The sequence below is a fragment of the Alosa alosa genome, chromosome 16, assembly GCF_017589495.1.
Source record: "Alosa alosa isolate M-15738 ecotype Scorff River chromosome 16, AALO_Geno_1.1, whole genome shotgun sequence".
Classification (NCBI taxonomy): domain Eukaryota; kingdom Metazoa; phylum Chordata; class Actinopteri; order Clupeiformes; family Clupeidae; genus Alosa; species Alosa alosa.
The window spans coordinates 3,758,680-3,780,205 of NC_063204.1; the positions used below are offsets into that span (position 1 = coordinate 3,758,680).

The 21,526-nt window shown below is 45.1% G+C and overlaps 1 protein-coding gene across 1 annotated transcript in view; it reads right to left on the bottom strand.

Annotated features, from left to right (window-relative positions):
- Positions 1-2,381: 2,381 nt before the first annotated feature.
- The window catches only part of LOC125309833 (E3 ubiquitin-protein ligase HECW1), a 107,988-nt gene continuing 88,843 nt past the window's right edge, over positions 2,382-21,526 (bottom strand). The window contains exons 20-31 of the mRNA XM_048266956.1: positions 21,128-21,224; positions 20,166-20,249; positions 19,008-19,114; positions 14,246-14,360; positions 13,575-13,688; positions 13,111-13,263; positions 12,212-12,310; positions 11,478-11,607; positions 10,693-10,839; positions 9,718-9,832; positions 6,299-6,497; positions 2,382-3,025 (exon numbers count right to left, since the gene is read on the bottom strand). Coding sequence (XP_048122913.1) covers positions 2,914-3,025; positions 6,299-6,497; positions 9,718-9,832; positions 10,693-10,839; positions 11,478-11,607; positions 12,212-12,310; positions 13,111-13,263; positions 13,575-13,688; positions 14,246-14,360; positions 19,008-19,114; positions 20,166-20,249; positions 21,128-21,224 — 1,472 coding nt within the window. The 3' untranslated portion in view covers positions 2,382-2,913. The remainder of the gene's footprint in view (positions 3,026-6,298; positions 6,498-9,717; positions 9,833-10,692; positions 10,840-11,477; positions 11,608-12,211; positions 12,311-13,110; positions 13,264-13,574; positions 13,689-14,245; positions 14,361-19,007; positions 19,115-20,165; positions 20,250-21,127; positions 21,225-21,526) is intronic.

Consider the following 21,526-nt stretch of genomic DNA (forward strand, 5'->3'; position numbering starts at 1 on the left):
AACAAACTTACACATATCAAAACCCCCAACATGACAAGCAACCTAAACATGTCTTCTTACAATGAAACTTTCCCAATAACATCATAGCCATCACATACAATCCAAAATCTAGTCGTGCCCCCTAAAACACTTTAATCTACTATCTGAGAAAAGAACTTATAAATGTTGAATATAGGACTTTTGCCTTCAAAAATGATATCCTTAGTCTTGCAACTGATATGAGAAACTCTAAAAACAATGCAAGGAGCTCAGTGAGAAAAAAAAAAAAAAACATCTATAGTGAAATACACAGGAAGACGTATTTTTCCCACAATTCCATTTACAATATACTCATACATGCATTGTTGACAGTGACAACAAGTATTTCTCCACCTGCTGGGGAGGAAATATACTAAATCTGATACTAAAGTAAATATTGATCAACCATTGTCGGAGCTGACAGGCTCCATTTTTAAAGCATGTGTATTGAGAAAATAGTGCAAGAGCATTGTGGACCGACAGCAACTGCCACACAAGATAGGTGTGTCTCCTTTCACACTGTATAACACACACACACACACACACACACACACACACACACACGTCACCACAGGAATGTTTCCCACTGAAAGGACTTCCATCTCCTCCAAATTACAGCTCTTCAGCCAAGGACACAGAGGCAGAAAATTTAAACAGGTTAAGTGACGCAAATGTGGAGTCAAAGCTATTAAGACCTTGTACAATCCCCAGGGTCTTTTTCGTTCTAAAGGCATTCCAAAGAACACCAAAAAGTAAGAAAATAAATAATAACAATGATGAAAGAAACCAAACAAGACACAAAATCACTCTGTTCAGAGTATTAAAAAGAGGTCAATCAAATCATAACAAGTTTGTGATTTAATAAAAATGCATAAAAAATTAACCATTAAAAAATAAATTAATCATTCATCAGTTTGCTTTCATACATAACCAAAGAAAATCAGAATATTGCCCATTGCCATTTTCAGTGCAAAGATCATTTATTCACTCCATCTTACAGTATATTGGAAAGACTCTCTGGTTGTTCATATATATATATATATATATATATATATATATATATATATATATATATATACTTCAATATAAATACATTATATCATTTAGATCATTTAGTAATTGTTAGATCTGACCCTCCGTTTGCATCCTTCAGCAGTAGATAAGACAGCATTTGAGTGCATAAAAAGGCATATCACTATTCATAAAGGCATTTTATGCACAGCCAAAAAAAAAGTCTGTGATTCTATATATATATGGTTAGAAGTCAAGTCGTGATCATTAAATAGATAGTAAACAAATGCATCTGACTGCCAGAGAAAATGGTGAACAATTGCTTGCTAGGAGACCCCAAAATATCCAGACTGTAAGACAGATATGGCTCAGACACATGGAGAGAGAAAGAGACCAACGCCCTGTCTCTCTGCACCGCTCATCTCTGATGTCCAGTGCTGCTCGAGGCCATTGACAAAATGATTAAGTCCTTATTTTTGGCTTGAGCTGGAGGCTGACATGCAGCCAGAGTGACGGAACAGCTTTGACAAAGCCTGAATGTTCCCTCACCTAATCTGCTCTCTGTCTCTCTCCCAACCGTTACATCACCTGAGTCCACGGACCTCTCGCCTTCAAACTATCCTGCCAGTAAGCTTTAGCACAATCAACCATACAGTAACTGGGTCTCGCTCTTCATTCATCCATCCATCCATCCATCCATTCTTCATCAAATGCAATCCTTGTTGTGGGCTTTGCACCCCACTACCGCAAGATATTTGTGAATGATTGTGTGTCAACACTTGACCACCCGAAGGTGAGCGAGTATGGCTGTCAGGGTCTAGCAGTGCTTGTGCACGCGAGTGCACTGTGGTAGGCATGGCCATGTAAGCTATCTCCAGCACAAGCATGCTGATTTATTTGGACACACGACGAGGAGAAACTGGTTTGCTGGACTAACTGTCCATCAAACTGATACTTCCTCCAACTCTTCTGAATAAAGGGGCATACAGGATAATAATGACCATGAGTAGGCGTCAGGGGGATGGTCAGTCCAGGAGGTCACTCCCGATGGAGTTGTTGGATGAGTCTCAGGTGAGAGAGGAGGCCTTTCTCTACTGAGGCATGATGACTATGGCAATAGACCTCTGAAGTTTGCCTACAAAAAATAACCAAAAACAGCCATCTTTGCCCATATAAGGAGATCCGGGTGTTAATTGAAGCTAACTACCTATGGCAAGTTGCATTGCAAGTTAGCTCTGGGATAGCAAAAATCAAAGTGTACCGTCTACACTTACCGGAGATCACAGTATTCACTCGAAGGCAGAGGACAAAAGTGTGTTCAGGAAAACGTCTGCATTTCAGAGTTTTTCATCCCCGCGAGAGTTTAACAGGTGCGATAATTCAAAATCCCCATGTTATTTTCCCATTGGAAAAATCGCCAGATACCAGATCTCAAAGATGGCAGCTTTTTTGTAGGCAAACTTCAGAGGGCAATTAGGGCAATTAGGGCCTGAACTGCAGGGCTTTATAGCGGAGGTTTCTGGACAGCATAACTCAGGCCGGGGCCTGGTCATCACTATTGCCCACAGCTTGACCTGCACAAGCCCACCTTGTATCCACCCCACACCATACTATGGACAATTACACAACATGACCATTATAGTACATGACATGCAGACATTTTCAGCCAACAGTCTCTGTCTGTGGATCCATTTGTTTTTTTGTTTTGTTTTGTAAGAATATTTCAGTAGATTTAGTAAAAAATAAAGTGAGAATACACATTTTTTTGTCAAAAAGAAAATCATATTCACATTAAAAAAAGAGATGCCAGTCACTGCATCCCCCCAGCCTGGAGGACATCACTCCAGGCCGAACGTACTGGTCTCCTCCACCGCTTGCAGGACATCACTCCAGGCCGAACGTACTGGTCTCCTCCACCGCAACCAGAAGCTTTTCGTACAGCATGGTGAACGAGGGGTAGGAAGGGAGGTCCAGACGGTTGAAGCACGTGTGAGCCCTGCAGGGGACGAGAGGCGGGGTTAAGGGTCAAAAGTCAAGCTCAATTAACAATATTACAAGAGCAGACCGTTAGAACATGTATGCCTGTTATATATATATGTATTCATCTGAACAGTGCAGGTTTACATGTAACTACTCTATCAGAGGTGCATTAAGAAAACCAATGGTTGTGCATAGCTGCTATTCACTGCAATATCTGCAGAGAAATTCTAGAGGCCAAATTATAACCCTTGCAAATGAGGCTGTTCCGTCAGTTCTTGGCCCCGGTGTCCATTTGTAAGGCAAATGTCGTGGTCCTTGTGTGAAGCGAGATCCAAATTTCCTTGGCATGTCATATTCTACACTGTAACTAACACACACTATTACTGCTCATTAAAAAAAAAAAATGTGCCTGTGATTCCTTCTACTTGACACACGAAGTCCACACATATATGGATGAGTCCTTGAGAACACACATCTATATGTGATAACAGTGTTACAGTGATTACAGTGGGCTTTTGGATCTACAGTAATGACACATGCAGGCTCTTGCAGGGAGTTTGGATCTTGCTGCACACACGGACCTCAAAATGGTCCCCCATGTTGGCACATAGCCATCTCAACTTTGGCTGGGAGACTGCCGGTTGGACCTGATTGAAGACTGAGAGCTGCCTCCTTCCTCTCCTCTAATACCTGCAATCTCCCTTGTTCCCAGCTGCAGTCTTTTTGATTGTACAAACGCAGGCTGATTCTGCCTCCGACAGCGAAATATTAGCCCCAGAAAGTGCTGACAGGGCACCCTCCCCGACCAGAGCCTTTTGTTGTTTGCCAAGTCAGAGTACAACAACAAGCACATCTCAAGGTGAGACACAAAACTCGCAATGCACCACCAGCAACAGAGCTTTGCATCACTGTCATCCGTTTACATGAGGAAGCTGCATGCTAAACCCTTGTGTTCCAGGTTTTCACGGAGTGACAATTTCATCCTGGTGGGATCTTCAACCGGCCAACATGACAATCATCAGGACTAATATTTCGCTGTCAGAGGCAGAATCAGCCTGCAATCCGTAATGTCCCAGCCAGAGTTCGGATGGCTTTGTTCCAACCTGGAGGAAACTGTTGGGGTCTGTGTGTGCAGCAAGATCCAAACTCCTTGTACTGTAAGAGCCTGCATGTATGATTAGGTCCAAAAGCCCACTGTACCCAAAAGCCCACCGTAATCACACTGTAATCACATCTATGGTGCTAACGTAAAGGAATGTGTTGTCAAGGACTCACCCATAATGTGTGGACTTAGTGTGTCAGGTAGATGGAATCACAGGCCATTTTTATTTTTTTTTAATGAGCAGGAATAGTGTGTGTTACAGTGTAGAATATGATATGCCAAAGGAATTTGAATCTCATTGCACACAAGGACTACGACATTTGCCTTACAAATGGACACTTGGGCCAAGAACAACATGGTCCGCCTGAGCGCTCCAGCCTTGTTGGCTCTGGGCCTTCTGTCCATCAAACAGCACCTCGTCCCTGCAGGCTTGGGGTGTTGTATCCCTATCCATTTTAGGATCGCCCTCCTCGTCGCTTTTGTCTGGATTCATTAGGAGAGCCACTGACATTCCCACCAACTGTTTTCTTTGGTTGGGGTTTCCCCTATAAAACATGTGCTGTATATCCGTCTGTCAGGGACACCGGGTGCATATCAAGTGCTTTTTCCGCCACCTGTTGCATTTCCCTCCACAAACAGGCTAACTGGAGTAATGAATTCAACTGAACAGCAGCTGTGTTTGCCAGTATAGGATATGAGAATATGAGGGGTGCTCAGGAGGCACCGTGACTGGTTGTGTTTCTATCTATACAGTATGTAGTGTGCTACAAGGTCAAATCTGCGCCAAAGTGCCACAAATTGCTGGAATGTGTGCGCTGTCAGCCAGTCTTGATGTTTTTGGAATGTACACCTCGAATATGCCTTAAGAATAATACTGAGCCATGTGTTGTCAGCCATGACTAAATGGCTAATTATTGATCATTGTTTAGTCATTTATATTAGCTACACATGGTGGGGCAGCCGTGGCCTACTGGTTAGCGCTTCAGACTTGTAACCGAAGGGTTGCCGGTTCCGAACCCCGACAAGTAGGAACGGCTTAAGTGCCCTTGAGCAAGGCACCTAACCCCTCACTACTCCCCGAGTGCCGCTGTAGCAGGCAGCTCACTGCTCCGGGTTAGTGTGTGCTTCACCTCACTGTATGTTCACTGTGTGCGGTGTTTGTTTCACTAATTCACGGATTGGGATAAATGCAGAGACCAAATTTCCCTCACGGGATCAAAAGAGTATATATACTTATACTTATATCATAAAAAATGAACTGAACATGGTGAGGAACTAAATGAGGCGAACGGCAAAGGCTCATTTGTGCTGTAGTTTTCCATTGTACAGGTATGTCTAGTTGGGATATACAGTACATTACCCTCTAATGTAACCCCAGAGGAGGGTTATAAATCAAGACTGTGCGTTGATCTAGCACCCAGCGCTGACCTCTCTTTCATAGGCTTCCTCCTTGCTTACTTTTCATTTCTCTCCGTGCTAGTGTGTCATGTACAGCGCAAGCATGTAAACACACCAACCAAAAGGGTCTTTTCCAAACAATGAACTGAATCACAGCACACGAGCCCGCAGAGAGCCATATTTGCTCAGTTCACCCATTCACTGGTTTCTTTCTGCAGAGGAACCTGAGCCATATTTGTTCAGTTCTGAGCAACACTCTATTAGTTCACCCAGTCACTCGTTTCTTTCTTTCTAAGAAACTACTGTGAGTTTAAGGGTTGGTTTGGTGTCAGCCAGGTCAGTACTATTAATGCCTGATGTCTGAATATTGGGAGATTGCTCTCTAATAGTGTCAGATAGAGTTATTGGACCTGCCTTGATTTCTCTGCCCAAGAAAATGACCAGTGCCTGGTGGCATGTTTGGAGTTGTACCTGGGTAGTGACCAGTGCCTGGTGGCATGTTTGGAGCCGTACCTGGGTAGTGACCAGTGCCTGGTAGCATGTTTGGAGCCATACCTGGGTAGTGACCGGTGCCTGGTGGCATGTTTGGAGCTGTACCTGGGTAGTGACCAGTGCCTGGTGGCATGTTTGGAGCCGTACCTGGGTAGTGAGGTGGCTGTACCTGGGTAGTGAGGTGGCTGTACCTGGGTAGTGAGGTGGCTTTGCCCGTACCTGGGTAGTGAGGTGGCCGTACCTGGGTAGTGAGGTGGCTTTGCCCGTACCTGGGTAGTGAGGTGGCTTTGCCCGTACCTGGGTAGTGAGGTGGCTTTGCCCCACTTCTCGATGCAGAAGCGCCGCAGACCGTTGCTCCCGCGGAGTGCAGCAAAGCCTTCGTAGGGAACGCTGGACGTTCCCGTGACGAACTGCAGCAGACGCAAGCGCTGTTCGTTATTAAAGCGCTCCACTGCGCCCCAAAACCATCGGATCACGATGTGGCCGTCATGATAGCCTGTCAGAGAGAACACACACACACACACACACACACACACAAAGAGTCAGCTTTCTCACACAGATGGAGAGTTACATGGAAACGTGTTTGGATGTCTGTGTCAGCCAAATGAATCAGTGGGGCATAAGTGTAATGTAAACTGCAATTAATATGGAGGCTTGATGAATGTGTTCTGCTGGAGGGGCCAAGCGCTCTGGGATATTATGGGATATGTGGTGTATTTATGAGCTCTATGGGATATGTGGTGTATTTATGAATGCACTCTTGATCTGGCCCTGGTCCAGTACACAACACTAATGGTGGTTTTAAGTGTATGAAGTGATACGTTGAATTAATGGGACACAACACTATTCGACCAGAGTTCCACAAAACAGAGTAATCGGTGACCTGAGGAATAATACCAAAGAGGAAGAAAGAGATGTCTCTTGCAGAAGATAAGACATGGAGGTGGAGGAGGAGGTAGGAGGAGGTAGAACAGGTTGAGAAGGTGGAGGAGGAGATGGAGAAGGGAGAGGAGATGGACAAGGAGGTGGAGGAAGTGAGGATGTAGAAGAGGTGGAGAGGAAGATGGAGGAGGTAGAGGAGGTGGAGGAGGTGGAGGAGTTAGAAGAGGTAGAGGAAGAGGTACAGCAGATGAAGGGGTGGAGTAAGAGGAGGAGGAGGGGTGGAGGGGCTGAGGTGGAGGAGGAGGAGGTGGCATAGCCTGCCATGGATGCAGTGCTACTCAATCCAACACCAACTAAACATTTAAAACACACCTCATGCCAGCCTGATAAAACAGATTTAGATACCCGACACATAAACTCCTCGTATTCAGAACACAAAGCCATCAGAGGTGTTACGAGAGCAGAGGCTTTCTTTGCCCCCCACCCCCCATCTCCTGCCAGACCGCAAAGCTTGTACGCGCACTAGGGGGGAACTGGGCAGTTTTTCTTCACACATCACTTTTCCCCACTCCAGATGAATAACTGCAAGCTAAACAAGCAAATGTTTTCTTTGGCAGCGGCTGCATCAGCCAGAGGCTACGCACCCTCCGAAGGCTTCCAGAATGCACCGCGGCGGAGGGAAAAAGGGGTCAAGCGCCACCAACGGGGCATATAATTATCCAGGGGCAATTAAGAGCTTAGCCGCAATGAGAGCCAGATGAGCATATCTGGCATGGAACTGCCCTGGCGTCTGAGTGATTAATAATTTGGGGGCATTTACGGACAGTTGGTCCGGTATGCATGGCCAGGTCTTCATCACACAGACCCCCTGGTGGGAACACACCACTGATCCGTTTCTGGAGTTTCCTGTGCAGTTACGGAGGTTAGCACTGAACTAACATGCTCCAATGCATCGTTCAACTAGCTAACATTTAACTAACGACGATTTGTCCAAAACTGTTGGACCAACATTATAAGTTTGAACCATGATAGTTTCCAAGCAATAGTAGTTTGAACTAACTCTGACTGATTTGAATTGACTTTTGTACTATACATGTATCATTTAAGCCGACTTTTGTACTATACATGTATCATTTACTCATGTAGATGCCTACAGGCTGTTTTTACTCGTGTAGATGCCTAGAGTTGTTTACTCATGTAGATGCCCACAGCAGTTTACTCGTGTAGATGCCTACAGCTGTTTTTACTCGTGTAGATGCCTAGAGTTGTTAGTTGTTTACTCGTGTAGATGCCTAGAGTTGTTTACTCGTGAAGATGCCTAGAGTTGTTTACTCGTGTAGATGCCTAGAGTTGCCTACTCTTGTGAAGTCCACCTCAGCCCCCTCCACCCCTCCTCCACCCCTTCATCTGCTGTACCTCTTCCTCTACCTCTTCTAACTCCTCCACCTCCTCCACCTCCTCTACCTCCTCCATCTTCTTCTCCACCTCTTCTACATCCTCACTGCCTCCATACTCCACGTCCATATATAATTACTTGAGTTTGCCATCCGTGGCCTAGCAGGCGCATGATGCCTCCTCAACAGGCATCTACTGTACCACCTAAAGACCTTTAAAATGGCAATGCGCGTCAGCAATGTCTGATACTCCATTCTACTTAGTAGCAGTCAGTTTGGCATCAAAATACGTTTGAAGCAGTTATTTTCGGGTAAAAGAACTAGATCATGTTGCTTTACATAAATCCAAGTGTTGAGCAGACCATCTGATTAAGCCAACTCAGCTGGTCACACTGATGGATGATCACAGCACCCTTGGGTGCTTTGAAAGGCTTATGTAACAAATGTATGTATTATTATTATTATTATGTTCATAAACATTTCCTCTGTCTCGCCCAACCTCATGTGTTACAGTGTCATGGGCGCCTGCAGCACATTATCCCCATAACTGTCAACGTTGAGCTTTGAAAATAAGGGAGATTTCCCGGGTTTCTCACGCAGAATACGGGAAAATGTCAACATTCATCCCCCAACGTTGGAAGGGTTGCAGTATTAGTCCGTTTCATAATTGCAAGCTCGTGCATTGGCCAGCTAAACAATACAACAAAGTAGCCTACTTTATTTACGCCTAACAACAGCCTATTCATTTGGTCAACTTTATACAGCTCTAACAAGGCTAAAGTTCTGTAATCGATGCCCCTGTGCACTGCCATTCTCTCTCCTGCACAAACAAAATGTGTGCGTTCCAAGTAGCCTAGTGCGTAATTCTTCTTCATAAAGTTGAACAAATGCATTTGGTTATTTTAGAGAAAAATATAAATAGCCTGTATGCAGTTTATGGGCTACAGTACAGAGTTGGGAAGTTATGGTAGGTCAACTTGGAGTGAATACAAACAGGGGGAATTCTTTCTCTACTCGTAGCTGAGTAGCCTGGTAGGCCGATACACACAGTGCGTGCGGCCGTACACTATGCAGGTGCCACTGAATCGTGCTCTCACGACAACCACGCTGTCATCTTAAATAGTCTCACTGTCGCTTTCAAGCAAGCAAACGATGCTTTGAAAACATCTGTTTAAGCTGGAAGGGCTTAGGGTAGCAACAGGACAACAGTACAGAGACTGACAAGTCCGATGGTAGAGCTAATGTTATGAGATTGTTAAAATACGGGATGTTTACGGGAAAATATTAAAACGGGAAGACAGCGGGGAAAAAAGTTAAAATACGCGAGAAACCCGGAAAAAACGGGAGGGTTGACAGCTATGATTATCCCACATGCTTGCACAACAGAGCCCTGTGCTGGAGGTTACCACGGCTACCGAGGTGAGGTCACTTCTCTCTTACCGCCTCGGTACTCCGTGTTGCTTCTCCAGTCGTTCAGGTCGATCTCTGCCGTCCCTGCTATGACCAACTCCAGCTCCCGGGCATCAAACACAGACACCAGCCGGGAATCCACCACCTGTTGAGATGGCAAGGCAAAGAGTGTTTGGTGAACTATAATCCTGCACTTCAATCTACTAGATCAGGGGTTCTCAAAGTTTTGATTGGTGAGGGCCAATTCAGGAACCCAACATTGAACAACATTGAAAGGGCCGCCAAAGGGGCGGGGGGAGAAAAAGAGAAAAAAAAACCTTTTTAATGAGCAGGTTGCATCTCTGCAGTTTATATTTATTGCATTAAACACATTTTAATTCATAACTGAGGCTAAACCTGGCAAAACTTGTGAAAATCTTAAGAAAGAATGCACACACAATCCCTGGGGTTCTCTACCCTCAACAGACAAATTTGGGATATAACAGTTCTGGTTGCAGTCCATTTCAAGTACAAACTTATTTAGAACAAACAGTCTCAGTGTGCCTTGCTTCTTATCAGCATAGGCCTTTTCAGGGCCAATTCCAGCTACCAAAGCACCACAGGAAAACCTGATGGCCACTAAACACCACTAAACGGAGATTCATTCTTTTCAAAGCACACAGTACAGTTGTACAGTTTTAACAGTTTTACAGATGTTATCAGATACAGTATTGTCGTGGGCCGCCATTGGCCCCCGGGCTGCATTTTGAGAACCTATGTACTAAAGGTACAAATTCAAATGCTGGGCAGAGCCACTGGCTGGAAAGAGATTTGTAAGAGATTTGTATGGCACAGATTTGCCTGGGATGACTCTGCTACATCCCTAGCTGTCAGTCCTTCGAACCAAACTCATAGAAGAACATAGCATAGTTACGGTACCGTTAAGAACACAGCACAGGTACGGTACCTCATAGAAGAACACAGCACAGGTATGGTACCTCATAGAAGAACACAGTACCACGTTACCTCATAGAACCCTCGGACCATGGCCTCCGTCTGCTGCACCACCCCGCGCTCCACCCTCCATTTGGCCATGCGTTCGATGTACTCCTTCTTGTTCTTTTCCGTCACCTGGAGGTTGGAGCCGCCTGGTTTCAGCTCCCTCTCCGTCACCTGTGGACAAACACATGGCATGATTAGTTCACGTGGCATGATTAGTTCACGTGGCATGATTAGTTCACATGGCATGATTAGTTCACATGGCATGATTAGCTCACATGGCATGATTAGCTCACATTTTTCTCTACAAAAAAAAGACTAAATTACAGATTACATGAGAACGGGTCATGAATCCTGGATGATATTTTTCCAATGATTTGAAACTAACAGATGGATACTACAGGGTGCTTTTATTATGTGCTGCGTATTTGTTTTTTTAAGTATATAAGTATATAAGTATAAGTATATATACTCTTTTGATCCCGTGAGGGAAATTTGGTCTCTGCATTTATCCCAATCCGTGAATTAGTGAAACACACTCAGCACACAGTGAAGTGAAGCACACACTAATCCCGGCACAGTGAGCTGCCTGCAACAACAGTGGCGCTCGGGGAGCAGTGAGGGGTTAGGTGCCTTGCTCAAGGGCACTTCAGCCGTGCCTACTGGTCGGGGTTCGAACCGGCAGCCCTCCAGTTATAAGTCCGAAGCGCTAACCAGTAGGCCACGGCTGCCCCTCACCCTTTACTGATCTCAGAGACGAGAGCAACAGCTGTTTTGTGTGAAAGACGCCATTTGATGGCGGCGTACTATACCTGACCAAAGACCTCTTCATTAACCGTAAAGGTCAGATCCAGGATGTCTGTGATGTCGTTGTCCTTCATCCACTGCAGGCTCTGGTGAAACTCCTCGTCCAGGTACTCCAGATCGCTCAGGTCAGTCGCTCTGGAGCAGAAGCAGAAGGACAGAATGGAGTGAGCAAGACGATGCACAGCTGACCCTCCTATTTTCCCTCCTCCTAAGACTTATTTGGATTGGAGTCCAACTGCAATTAGGACTTTATAAAAGAGAAGTGGCAAAGAGCTGGCTCCAAAGGCGGGTTTGGCCTCTAACCAGTTTTATGAAGGTTTTCTTTTTCAAAGCATTGTGTGGGGGTGTGGACTTTGTGCATAAGTGTGCTGCTAATGAGAATAAAGATGAACGGCAATGCTTCACAAGTCAAGATGCATACACTTCTGCACATTACACAAGTCAAGATGCATACACCTCTGCACATTACACAAGATGCATACACCTCTGCACATTACACAAGTCAAGATGCATACACCTCTGCACATTACACAAGTCAAGATGCATACACCTCTGCACATTACACATGGAAATGCAAACATTTAACGCCAATTTGTTTGTGTATAAAGAATTGAAAGGAAATGGAGTTTCTGGGACGATTTATGATGCTTGTGAATCCCTAAACGGCAGGATGCAGGTCTTTATTATCGTTAAGCACAAGTGGCAGAAAGGGGAAAGAGCAGACGTGTGTTGAACTCACAGTCTGAGTAGAGCTTTGTAAAAGGGTCGCGTGAAGAAGGCGTCCAACAGGTACTGATGGATTAGAACTAGGCCGAGGATACGGCCACTGAAGCGGAACCTGAAAAACACACACACACACACACACGCGCACACACACACACACACACACACACACACAGACACACCCACACACACACACACACACACGCGCACACACACACACACACACACACACACACACACACAGACACACCCACACACACACACGCACGCACACACGCACACACACACACACACACACACACACACACACACACACACACACACACACACACACACACACACACAGAAGGATTAGTAGGGAGAGAGTAATGTTAAACAGAAGAACCACCTCAAACAATGTAATTTTCTCTATTTACAAAATGAACTCTAAAACAATCTGTTTTTGTTGGAGAAATATACAGGATGTGCGGAAGAGGGTTGGACGTTTTTTGGTGTGTGGCTTGGGTGAAAATGAATACAATTTTTTCAGTGAATGTTTTGCTAATTGCAAGCATGTCCATAATGTGGCGTTGGCCACCAGTGAACCTCTCTGGTGGTGTGTAATTAAAATGACAGTGTGTCTCTGCAAGGCACTCGTTTAATACAACCTCAGGAGGAGGAGAGCCATTTGTAAAACAAACCCCCCTCGGTCCTCACATCTGTCAGTGGCCAACGCTGGAATCCCCTGGACATTGAGATCAATAATTACTGGAGCTTTTATAGTGTATAACGCGGTTTACAGGAACACAAGTCAATCCAGCCAGCCTTAACAGGCAGTTTGTTTAGAACCACTCATTTTTGGGGGACCATAAATGGTGACCCTGAATTTACAGTGGACGCCTCAGAGGACATATCTGCGGAAGGACACGGCCTCACCATTCCAGGTGGTTCTCTACGAAGGCGGACATGGGGCTGATCTGGACGGTGTAGGTGTCGTTGGCGGAGTACTCGAAGAGGCCGTAGTACGGGTTGAACAGTTCCTGAGACAGCAGGAAGAAGAACTCCCGAGAGGGGCCGCTGTAGTCCAGCCTGAGGGGCAGAAGGGCAGAATGGTCCATATACAAACCCTGATGTGTAAACAATAGTCATGCATGAACTCTCCATTATATGTTGTTTTCCGCTATAGTTCTAAATAGACAGTGAATCAACCAATGAATTCATTTATCAAACAATCAACAGACCTATCAATCAAGATGTGTTTCATTTTGTACAGTACAGAGTACAGATGATGTAACTGGTTGTATGCCATGCAGCACGGGACAGAGACCGTCTCTACCGTATTGAACACTTCTACTTCCTTTATTAGAGTAAACACTCATGATCATGGGGTGGTCACGCACCCTTCCTCTCCCACGAATGTGATGTACAGCTTGTTCCTCTGCAACTCTTTTCGAGAGTACGCCATCACCTGGTTAAAGGTGCCCTCCAGCAGATGGCCTCTCCTGATAAGGAGCCTAGAACACAGAGAACATCAAGCCTGATGAGGAACCTAGAACCTGATAAGGACCCTAGAACACAGAGAACATCAAGCCTGATAAGGAGCCTAGGACACAGAGAACATCAAGCCTGATGAGGAACCTAGAACCTGATGAGGAACCTAGGACACAGAGAACATCAGGCCTGGGTGATGTCTTCATGAACATGACTGGGTGATGTATTCGTTAGCATGGCTGGGTGATATACTCGTTAGCATGGCTGGGTGATGTATTCGTTAGCATGGTTGGGTGATGTATTCTTTGCATGGCTGGGTGATGTATTCGTTAGCATGGCTGGGTGATATACTCGATAGCATGGTTGGGTGATGTATTCGTTAGCATGGTTGGGTGATGTATTCGTTAGCATGGCTGGGTGATATACTCGTTAGCATGGCTGGGTGATGTATTCGTTAGCATGGTTGGCTGATGTATTCGTTAGCATGGCTGGGTGATATACATTCAAAATATCCGTCATGTGCCGCCTTAGATCAGTGCAAAGCTGTAACTAGTTCCTGCTCATGCTAACGTCCACTTACTTGATTTTTCCTGGCCCCTGGCCATAGCCCTTGGCCTCCAGCTTCCTGTAGAAGTTGCGCAGCTTGGCCTCAAAGTCTCTGCGGTACGGGGCGGGAGCTCGCGCTCGCTGCAGTCCTGCCAGGGGGGACGGCGGGTAAATAAATATGCACACACACACACACACACACACTCACTCATTTCCATACACACACACACACACACACTCTCTCTCTCTCTCACACACACACATTCACTAATTTCCATACACACACACACACACACACACACACCCACTCAATTCCATACACACACACACACACACACATTCCCTCACTCATTTCCATACACACACACACACACTCACTCACTCATTTCCATACACACACACACACACACACACACTCTCTCTCTCTCTCTCTCTCTCTCTCTCTCTCTCTCTCTCTCTCTCTCTCTCTCTCTCTTCTCTCTCTCTCTCTCTCTCCTCTCACACACACACACACACACACACACACACAGCAACCAACCAAACAAACACACCTGCACAATGCACATATACACACACACAGGTAAAATAGCACTTAAATAAATGAAATATACTCTAACTCAAGCACATACACACTCTCTCACACACACATGACTGTACTAGTGTTAATTTTGTCACCTATTTTTAATTTAGTCCTAGTCTTAGTCTTGTGACGAAATGTCCTTTTTAGTCTTTGTCATATTTAGTCATTCAAATATCATTTTGTTAGTCAAGTTTTAGTTAAACTAAAAGTCTCTGCGTCATTTTAGTCTAGTTTTAGTCAAAAGAAAACTAAAAGGTATCTTAGTCTTAGTCAGTTTTAGTCAACACATTTTAGTCTTTTTTTTTTATAACAAATTATTTCTGATTACCATTTGAGTCAAATAGTGTTTCACATCTCAATTTTCCAACAATATTGTGTGTCCACAGGGCTACTTTCGTCTGTTATAATTACTCATTCTGATTTTTTGTCAGTCAGTATGTTTACATGCACAGGTAAGTCGAGCTTCAGTTATAGCTCGGCTGGGATTTGACCATAAACAGTAAAAGATTTGACTGGACCACTGTCATATTCAGAGACCAGTGTTTCTCAAAGTGTGGTCCGGGAATCACTGGTGGTCCATAAGCTATGGCGTGGCAAAATATAATATAGATGAGTTGTTTGCAATATTGAACCAACTTGTATGTAAAAACAGTTCTACAACACTGTCTATGTAAGATATGCCAGTTTAAATCATACAGTATGAATCCACACACAATAAGCAAAGTGCAAAGACAATAAGCAAGGTGGTTCAGTGAGTAGGCCTATAGTGTAGACTAATTATAGGCTACTGTTGGAAATAGGTACAATCTTTTTTTTTTTTTTTTAGCTAGGGTTAGTTAAGTGGTCCTGAAACTGAAAAAGTTTGAAAACACTGTTGTAGACCAACGATATTAATGTTTTACTCCGCCTAAGCTAGATGGCGATATCGCATTAAACACAACATTCCCCAAACAGACTCTCCATCTTAGCCATAGCTAACTTGCTAGCGAACTTTCCATATTAGCTTACTTGCTAGCAAACTTTGCATCATCAGTCTAACTAGTTAAATAGTTGACATTACATGATGAACATTTTAGTATTATGGACATTCTGGGGGATGTTAATTTGTATGAGAGAAGCTTCAACTTCTGGGTATGTAGCATTGTGGCATAAAGCTTAGGTAGTTATCTTGCTAACTCTAGCAGAAATCTCAGTGTTCTTGTTCCATGTAGTTTCGTGTTGCAGCCACAGGGTTGCAGCAACAGCACGTGAACTAGCCTACAGGAAAGCTGTTAGCGTATGAACTCATTGAATATTTTGAAAACGTAACAGCTAGATATTCTGTCTTCTCATTTTGTAGACGAAAATGAAGAGAGATTTTATCTTAGTTTTTATTTCATGCAAAACATTTTAGTCTCGTCTTTTTTCGTCAACAATAATGCATCTTAAGATAGTCTTAGTCAGTGTTTCAGGACATTACTGCCGTCTCGTCATCGTCTCCTCTTAGTCATGAAAAAAAAGGTTGTTGACGAACATATTTCCTCTCGTCTCGTCTGACGAAATTAACACTAGACTGTACATGATGTAAACAAAGGTCAGAAGGCAAATTCATGAAAGCCGATGACCAATGACCAGTAGGGAACGGGCCTCTTTGACCTACTAACACAGAAGCATTTTGGGGGAGTAGCTGATGGAGATGCATGTGCCTTGCGTGCCCCTTTCCTGCTTTTGTGCCTTTAGTAGGTCATGATAATCAGAGAGAAGTGGGGCACTGTCAGCACTCCTCCTCCTCTCCTCCTCCTCCTCTTCCTCCTCCTCTCCTCCTCCTCTTCCTCCTCCTCTTCCTCCTCCTCCGCACCGCTCTACATTCCTTCCACCCCCCCACCACCACCCCACCTCTCTGTTTCTCTCAGTCTTTTCCCTCTCTCTCTGTTTCCCTCTCTCTTTTCCCTCTCTCTCTGTTTCCCTCTCTCTCTCTCTTTCCCTCTCTCTCTGTTTCTCTCAGTCTTTTCCCTCTCTCTCTTTTCCCTCTCTCTCTGTTTCCCTCTCTCTCTCTCTCTCTCTCTCTCTGTTTCTCTCAGTCTTCTCTCTCTCTCTCTCTCTCTCTCTCTGTTTCTCTCAGTCTTTTCTCTCTCTGTTTCCCTCTCTCTCTTTCTCTCTCTCTTTTCTACTTCTTTCCCCTCATTGTTTTCCTTCTGTCTGTCTGTCACTCACTCACTCACTACTTCTCATCAATATTAAAAACCAAGCAGTCCCAGCAGTCATCAGGAAGCTCTTTTTTTAACGAGGAGCTGCTGTGTGTGTGTGTGTGTGGGTGGGTGTGTGTGCGTGCGTGCGTGCGTGCGTGCGTGCGTGCGTGCGTGCGTGCGTGTGTGTGTGTGTGTGTGTGCGCGCGCGTGAGTGTTCATTAGACCAGCACTATCAAGCTTTTTTTCCTCTTTGTTTTTTTGGGCACAGCAGGAATCTGGCAGAGGGGGAAATGACTAGTCACAGTCTTTTGAAATGATTGAAGTCAAAGAACAAGATAAAGAGAGAGAGAGAGAGAGAGAGAGATGAGGATGAAGGGAGAGAAAGAAAAAAAACAGATGGAGAGTGACAGAGGGCAGGAAAGAGGAGGTAGTTTAAAAAGGCAGAGACGTGGGTACCAGAGCAAGGGATCACACAGGCCTCTCGAACGCGCTGTGAACTTCAAAACACAAGGGATCACACAGGCCTCTCGAACGCGCTGTGAACTTCAAAACACAAGGTGCACGACACCAGCTAACTAGCCCTGGCTCTGCGGAGGGCTCCAGTGAGCTGCATTAGCATGAGCTCCTCGCTGAGCGGAGCTGCGCACATGGCAGGCAGCGCTCGTAGCCCAGAGGTCTTGTCCTGGTTTAATATGCATGGTTGCGCAGGGAGGGATTCACTGTTGTCTCTCCCCCATTATAATTAAGCAGGGCGCCAAAACAACAGCTTCAAAGCCCCAGAAACCAATGCAATAGCTTGCTATTTCATGCTCAAGATCAAAGCGGATCTCACTAGCTGCTGATTGGCTGAGGCATTGTGGTGGCAGTGCCTGATGGGAGATTTGTTGGCTCGGAGGCCTGATTCTTCAGGCTGGTGGTAAATAGTGCGAGATAGGGAAGGTTGGGAATAGAGACTCTATTGTAGTCTACGGGAAAACAAGGTTTTTGGCAGCCAGTCAACACTGCTTGGTGTCAGTACTTGGACGAGTCACTGACTTGTGGCTGATGTAGGAAGAATTTCTAGGAGTAATTATCAACGCTGTACTTTAGAGTCACACTGTTTAGTTGCTACTCACTGAAAAAAAGAAAATAGGCTACGACAATCTGAAAAGGATAATGGTTATAGCCACCTAATAGCTATCAACAACAATCAATAAAGCCGTTGTCTGCCATCGATATAGTGAAAACCACCTGGCAATACGTCCTAATGAGTGATGGCCCCTTTTTAATGACCCTCTGCACTCTTCCAGAGCCCCAGACCACAGGCCCTTGAGTGAGAGTGTTTAGTGATATATATTGTGATATATTGTATGTGTGATACATTATGAGGGATTACATGTGTGATATATTATTGTATGATTTTTAGTATTGATTCATTTGTTTTGTCTAGTTGAATGTCCCAGCCTATTGGATGTCTAACTGACCTGCCAGGGGGGCTCAAGGGGGACTCCAGATGTTAATCAGCCAAAAGCTAGCTCTGACACAACGCATCAAATGGCAACATTTATGTTTTTTGTGCATTGCACATGGTCCCTAACAAACAAACTAACAAACAAATAAACAAACAGATAGTAATCTTCAACTGGGATGATAAACACACAAACACACAGTGCTGCTCACCTGGGGAGCTCTGGGGTGATAATGAAAACAAACACACAAACACACACACAAACACACAGTGCTGCTCACCTGGGGAGCTCTGGGGTGATAAACAAACAAACAAACAAACAAACAAACAAACACACAAACACACACACACACAGTGCTGCTCACCTGGGGAGCTCTGGGGTGATAAACAAACAAACAAACAAACACACAAACACACAGTGCTGCTCCCCTGGAGAGCTCTGGGGTGATTGATAAACAAACACACACACAAACACACAGTGCTGCTCACCTGGGGAGCTCTGGGGTGATAAACAAACACACACACAAACACACAGTGCTGCTCACCTGGGGAGCTCTGGGGTGATAAACAAACACACACACAAACACACAGTGCTGCTCACCTGGGGAGCTCTGGGGGGAGGAGCCGGGCGAACAGCGTGGGGAGAAGCTGAAGCCGGGGTGGAATGGAGGCACCGGGATGTAGGACATGATGTCCTCCTCAAACAAGCTGAGCAGAGGAGAAACACACATCACTGACCGTCTGACCAATACAGTATCAGGGAGGTGGACATATGCACAACTGTTTTGGGATTCTGCAGATGGATTTTCTGTAGATTAAAAACTGGTTTGGGATTCTGCAGATGGATTTTCTGTAGATTAAAAACTGGCTTGGGATTCTGCAGATGGATTTTCGGTAGATTAAAAACTGACTTGGGATTCTGCAGATGGATTTTCTGTAGATTAAAAACTGGCTTGGGATTCTGCAGATGGATTTTCTGTAGATTAAAAACTGGCTTGGGATTCTGCAGATGGATTTTCTGTAGATTAAAAACTGGCTTGAGATTCTGCAGATGGACTTATTGCAGGTTACGATTGGTCCTCCATGCTTTCTTCCTTCCATACTGAATATATGATATGACTACTTTTCATTACATATTTTATACAGCGCATCCACATTAGAGGGTCAGGATTCACCGCATAACACTGGGAGTAGGACAGTGTTTACCTAGTGGTCTTCCAACAGGACGTGGGTGTGTGTGTATGACAGAGTCTTTGTTTAGTGGTCATCCAGTGAGCCGTGTGTATGTGTGTGTGTGTGTGTGTGTGTGTGCGCGTGGGAGTGTGTGTGTCTGGCTCAGAGGCCTTGGAGAGTCTAAACACTGTTTACCCTGAGTCACGGTCACAAAGCAAGTGTCAGCACAATGTCTATTGTCACCATCACACCCACGCTGCAACCACACAAAATGGAACACAAACATCCAAAAGTTTAAACCAAAGATGAAAGTGTGTTTTCTAAAACAGGTCGTTTTCTAAACAAAGGCCTATTTTTGTGATCTCTCAAAGTGGCTGCTCAGGGTGCACTGTTTGCACGAAATGACCAATGCTTCACACTCCTCAACAATAACCTACTGGACAAGATCACACACCAGCAGGGACCAAATGCTATGACACAGTGTCATAACAAGTAAAGGATGGCCAGGCTTTACATATAGACAACGAGCAGCATAGCAAAGTCCTGTTTGTGTCCTTGCAGTGTGGTCATATTGTGTGTGCGGTACCTCAGTAGAATGACCAGGTCCGCATCACAGGACAGCTTCTCCACCCCAGGGGGCCCCTCCGTCCGAATGTAGTGGATCTTCTCCCTGGTTGGGGTTCGGTGGAGCAGCGGCAGCGGCAGCAACAGCAACAACAACAACGTCAACGGTCAGTGCTGACCTCCAGGCCCACTCACATCCCTGACCCCCAACCTCCGACCCCGACCTCCTCGTTATCCACCCACCCATCTGAACCCAAGTGCTGAAATCATCAAGTGCCTTCGGAACGCCAACGGACTTCAAATGTTCCACTGGGAGGAATGTGCCCGATTAGTCGGGGCCGGTTTCTTGTTTTTTTTCCAGGTTCCTATGTTCTGGAATGCTTTTAAGATAACAATCAGCCATCTCCATCCCAGAGACCGGACTTGCCCAAATGTGTACAGTATGGATGGGGGGCCTGGAGAGAGAGGGGGTCTGGATATCAAAGGTGTTGCCTTAGTGTCAGACGCGGCCCAGCAGAACGTTTTCACAGACTCCTCTAGGGTTTCACAGGCCGGACAGAGAAGACCGGCCTTTTGGATTCAAACATGTTGATGGTTACACTGATGTCTGTCAACACCGTATTAAGTTCCTAATGCACATGTGGCTGCCCTCTGTGCGTTTAGGCAAAAGCAGAGATGTGTACTTAAGCAGATCAAAGCCACAAGCCACAGCTCACAACGTGTCAGAATGTCAGCACAGCAGTCATGCTTACTCATGAGAAAGTGTGTGTGTGTGTGTGTGTGTGTGTGTGTGTGTGTGTGTGTGTGTGTGTGTGTGTGTGTGGAGGGAACATGGAAACAATGTAGTAGAAATGGTCAGCCAGTTCCAACTTCAGTGAATAGCCCCTGTGATATTCCACGGAACCTACAATCATATCTAAGTGTAGTTGGTGTCATGTGAAAAAAAAGAAAGGTAATTAAAATAGCGCGTGTTGATGATGTCACCTGAGAGCGTGGTTTCGGGCCAGGCTTGGCTGCCGCTCCTGAAGCATCTCAAAGACGTTGGGCTGCCGCAGGAACGCCACGATCTTGTCATTATAGGCTGTGGAGGAAAAGAATGGCTCTGAAATCCCACATGACTAAATCCTAAGAGAAGACTAGTTCCAAAGCGCAACAGTTCAGAGGAACAACCTTCTAACTAACTAACATACTACAAACTAAGAGGAACAACCCTCTAACTAACTAACTAACTAACTACAAACTAAGAGGAACAACCCTCTAACTAACTAACATACTACAAACTAAGAGGAACAACCCTCTAACTAACTAACATACTACAAACTAAGAGGAACAACCCTCTAACTAACTAACTAACTACAAACTAAGAGGAACAACCCTCTAACT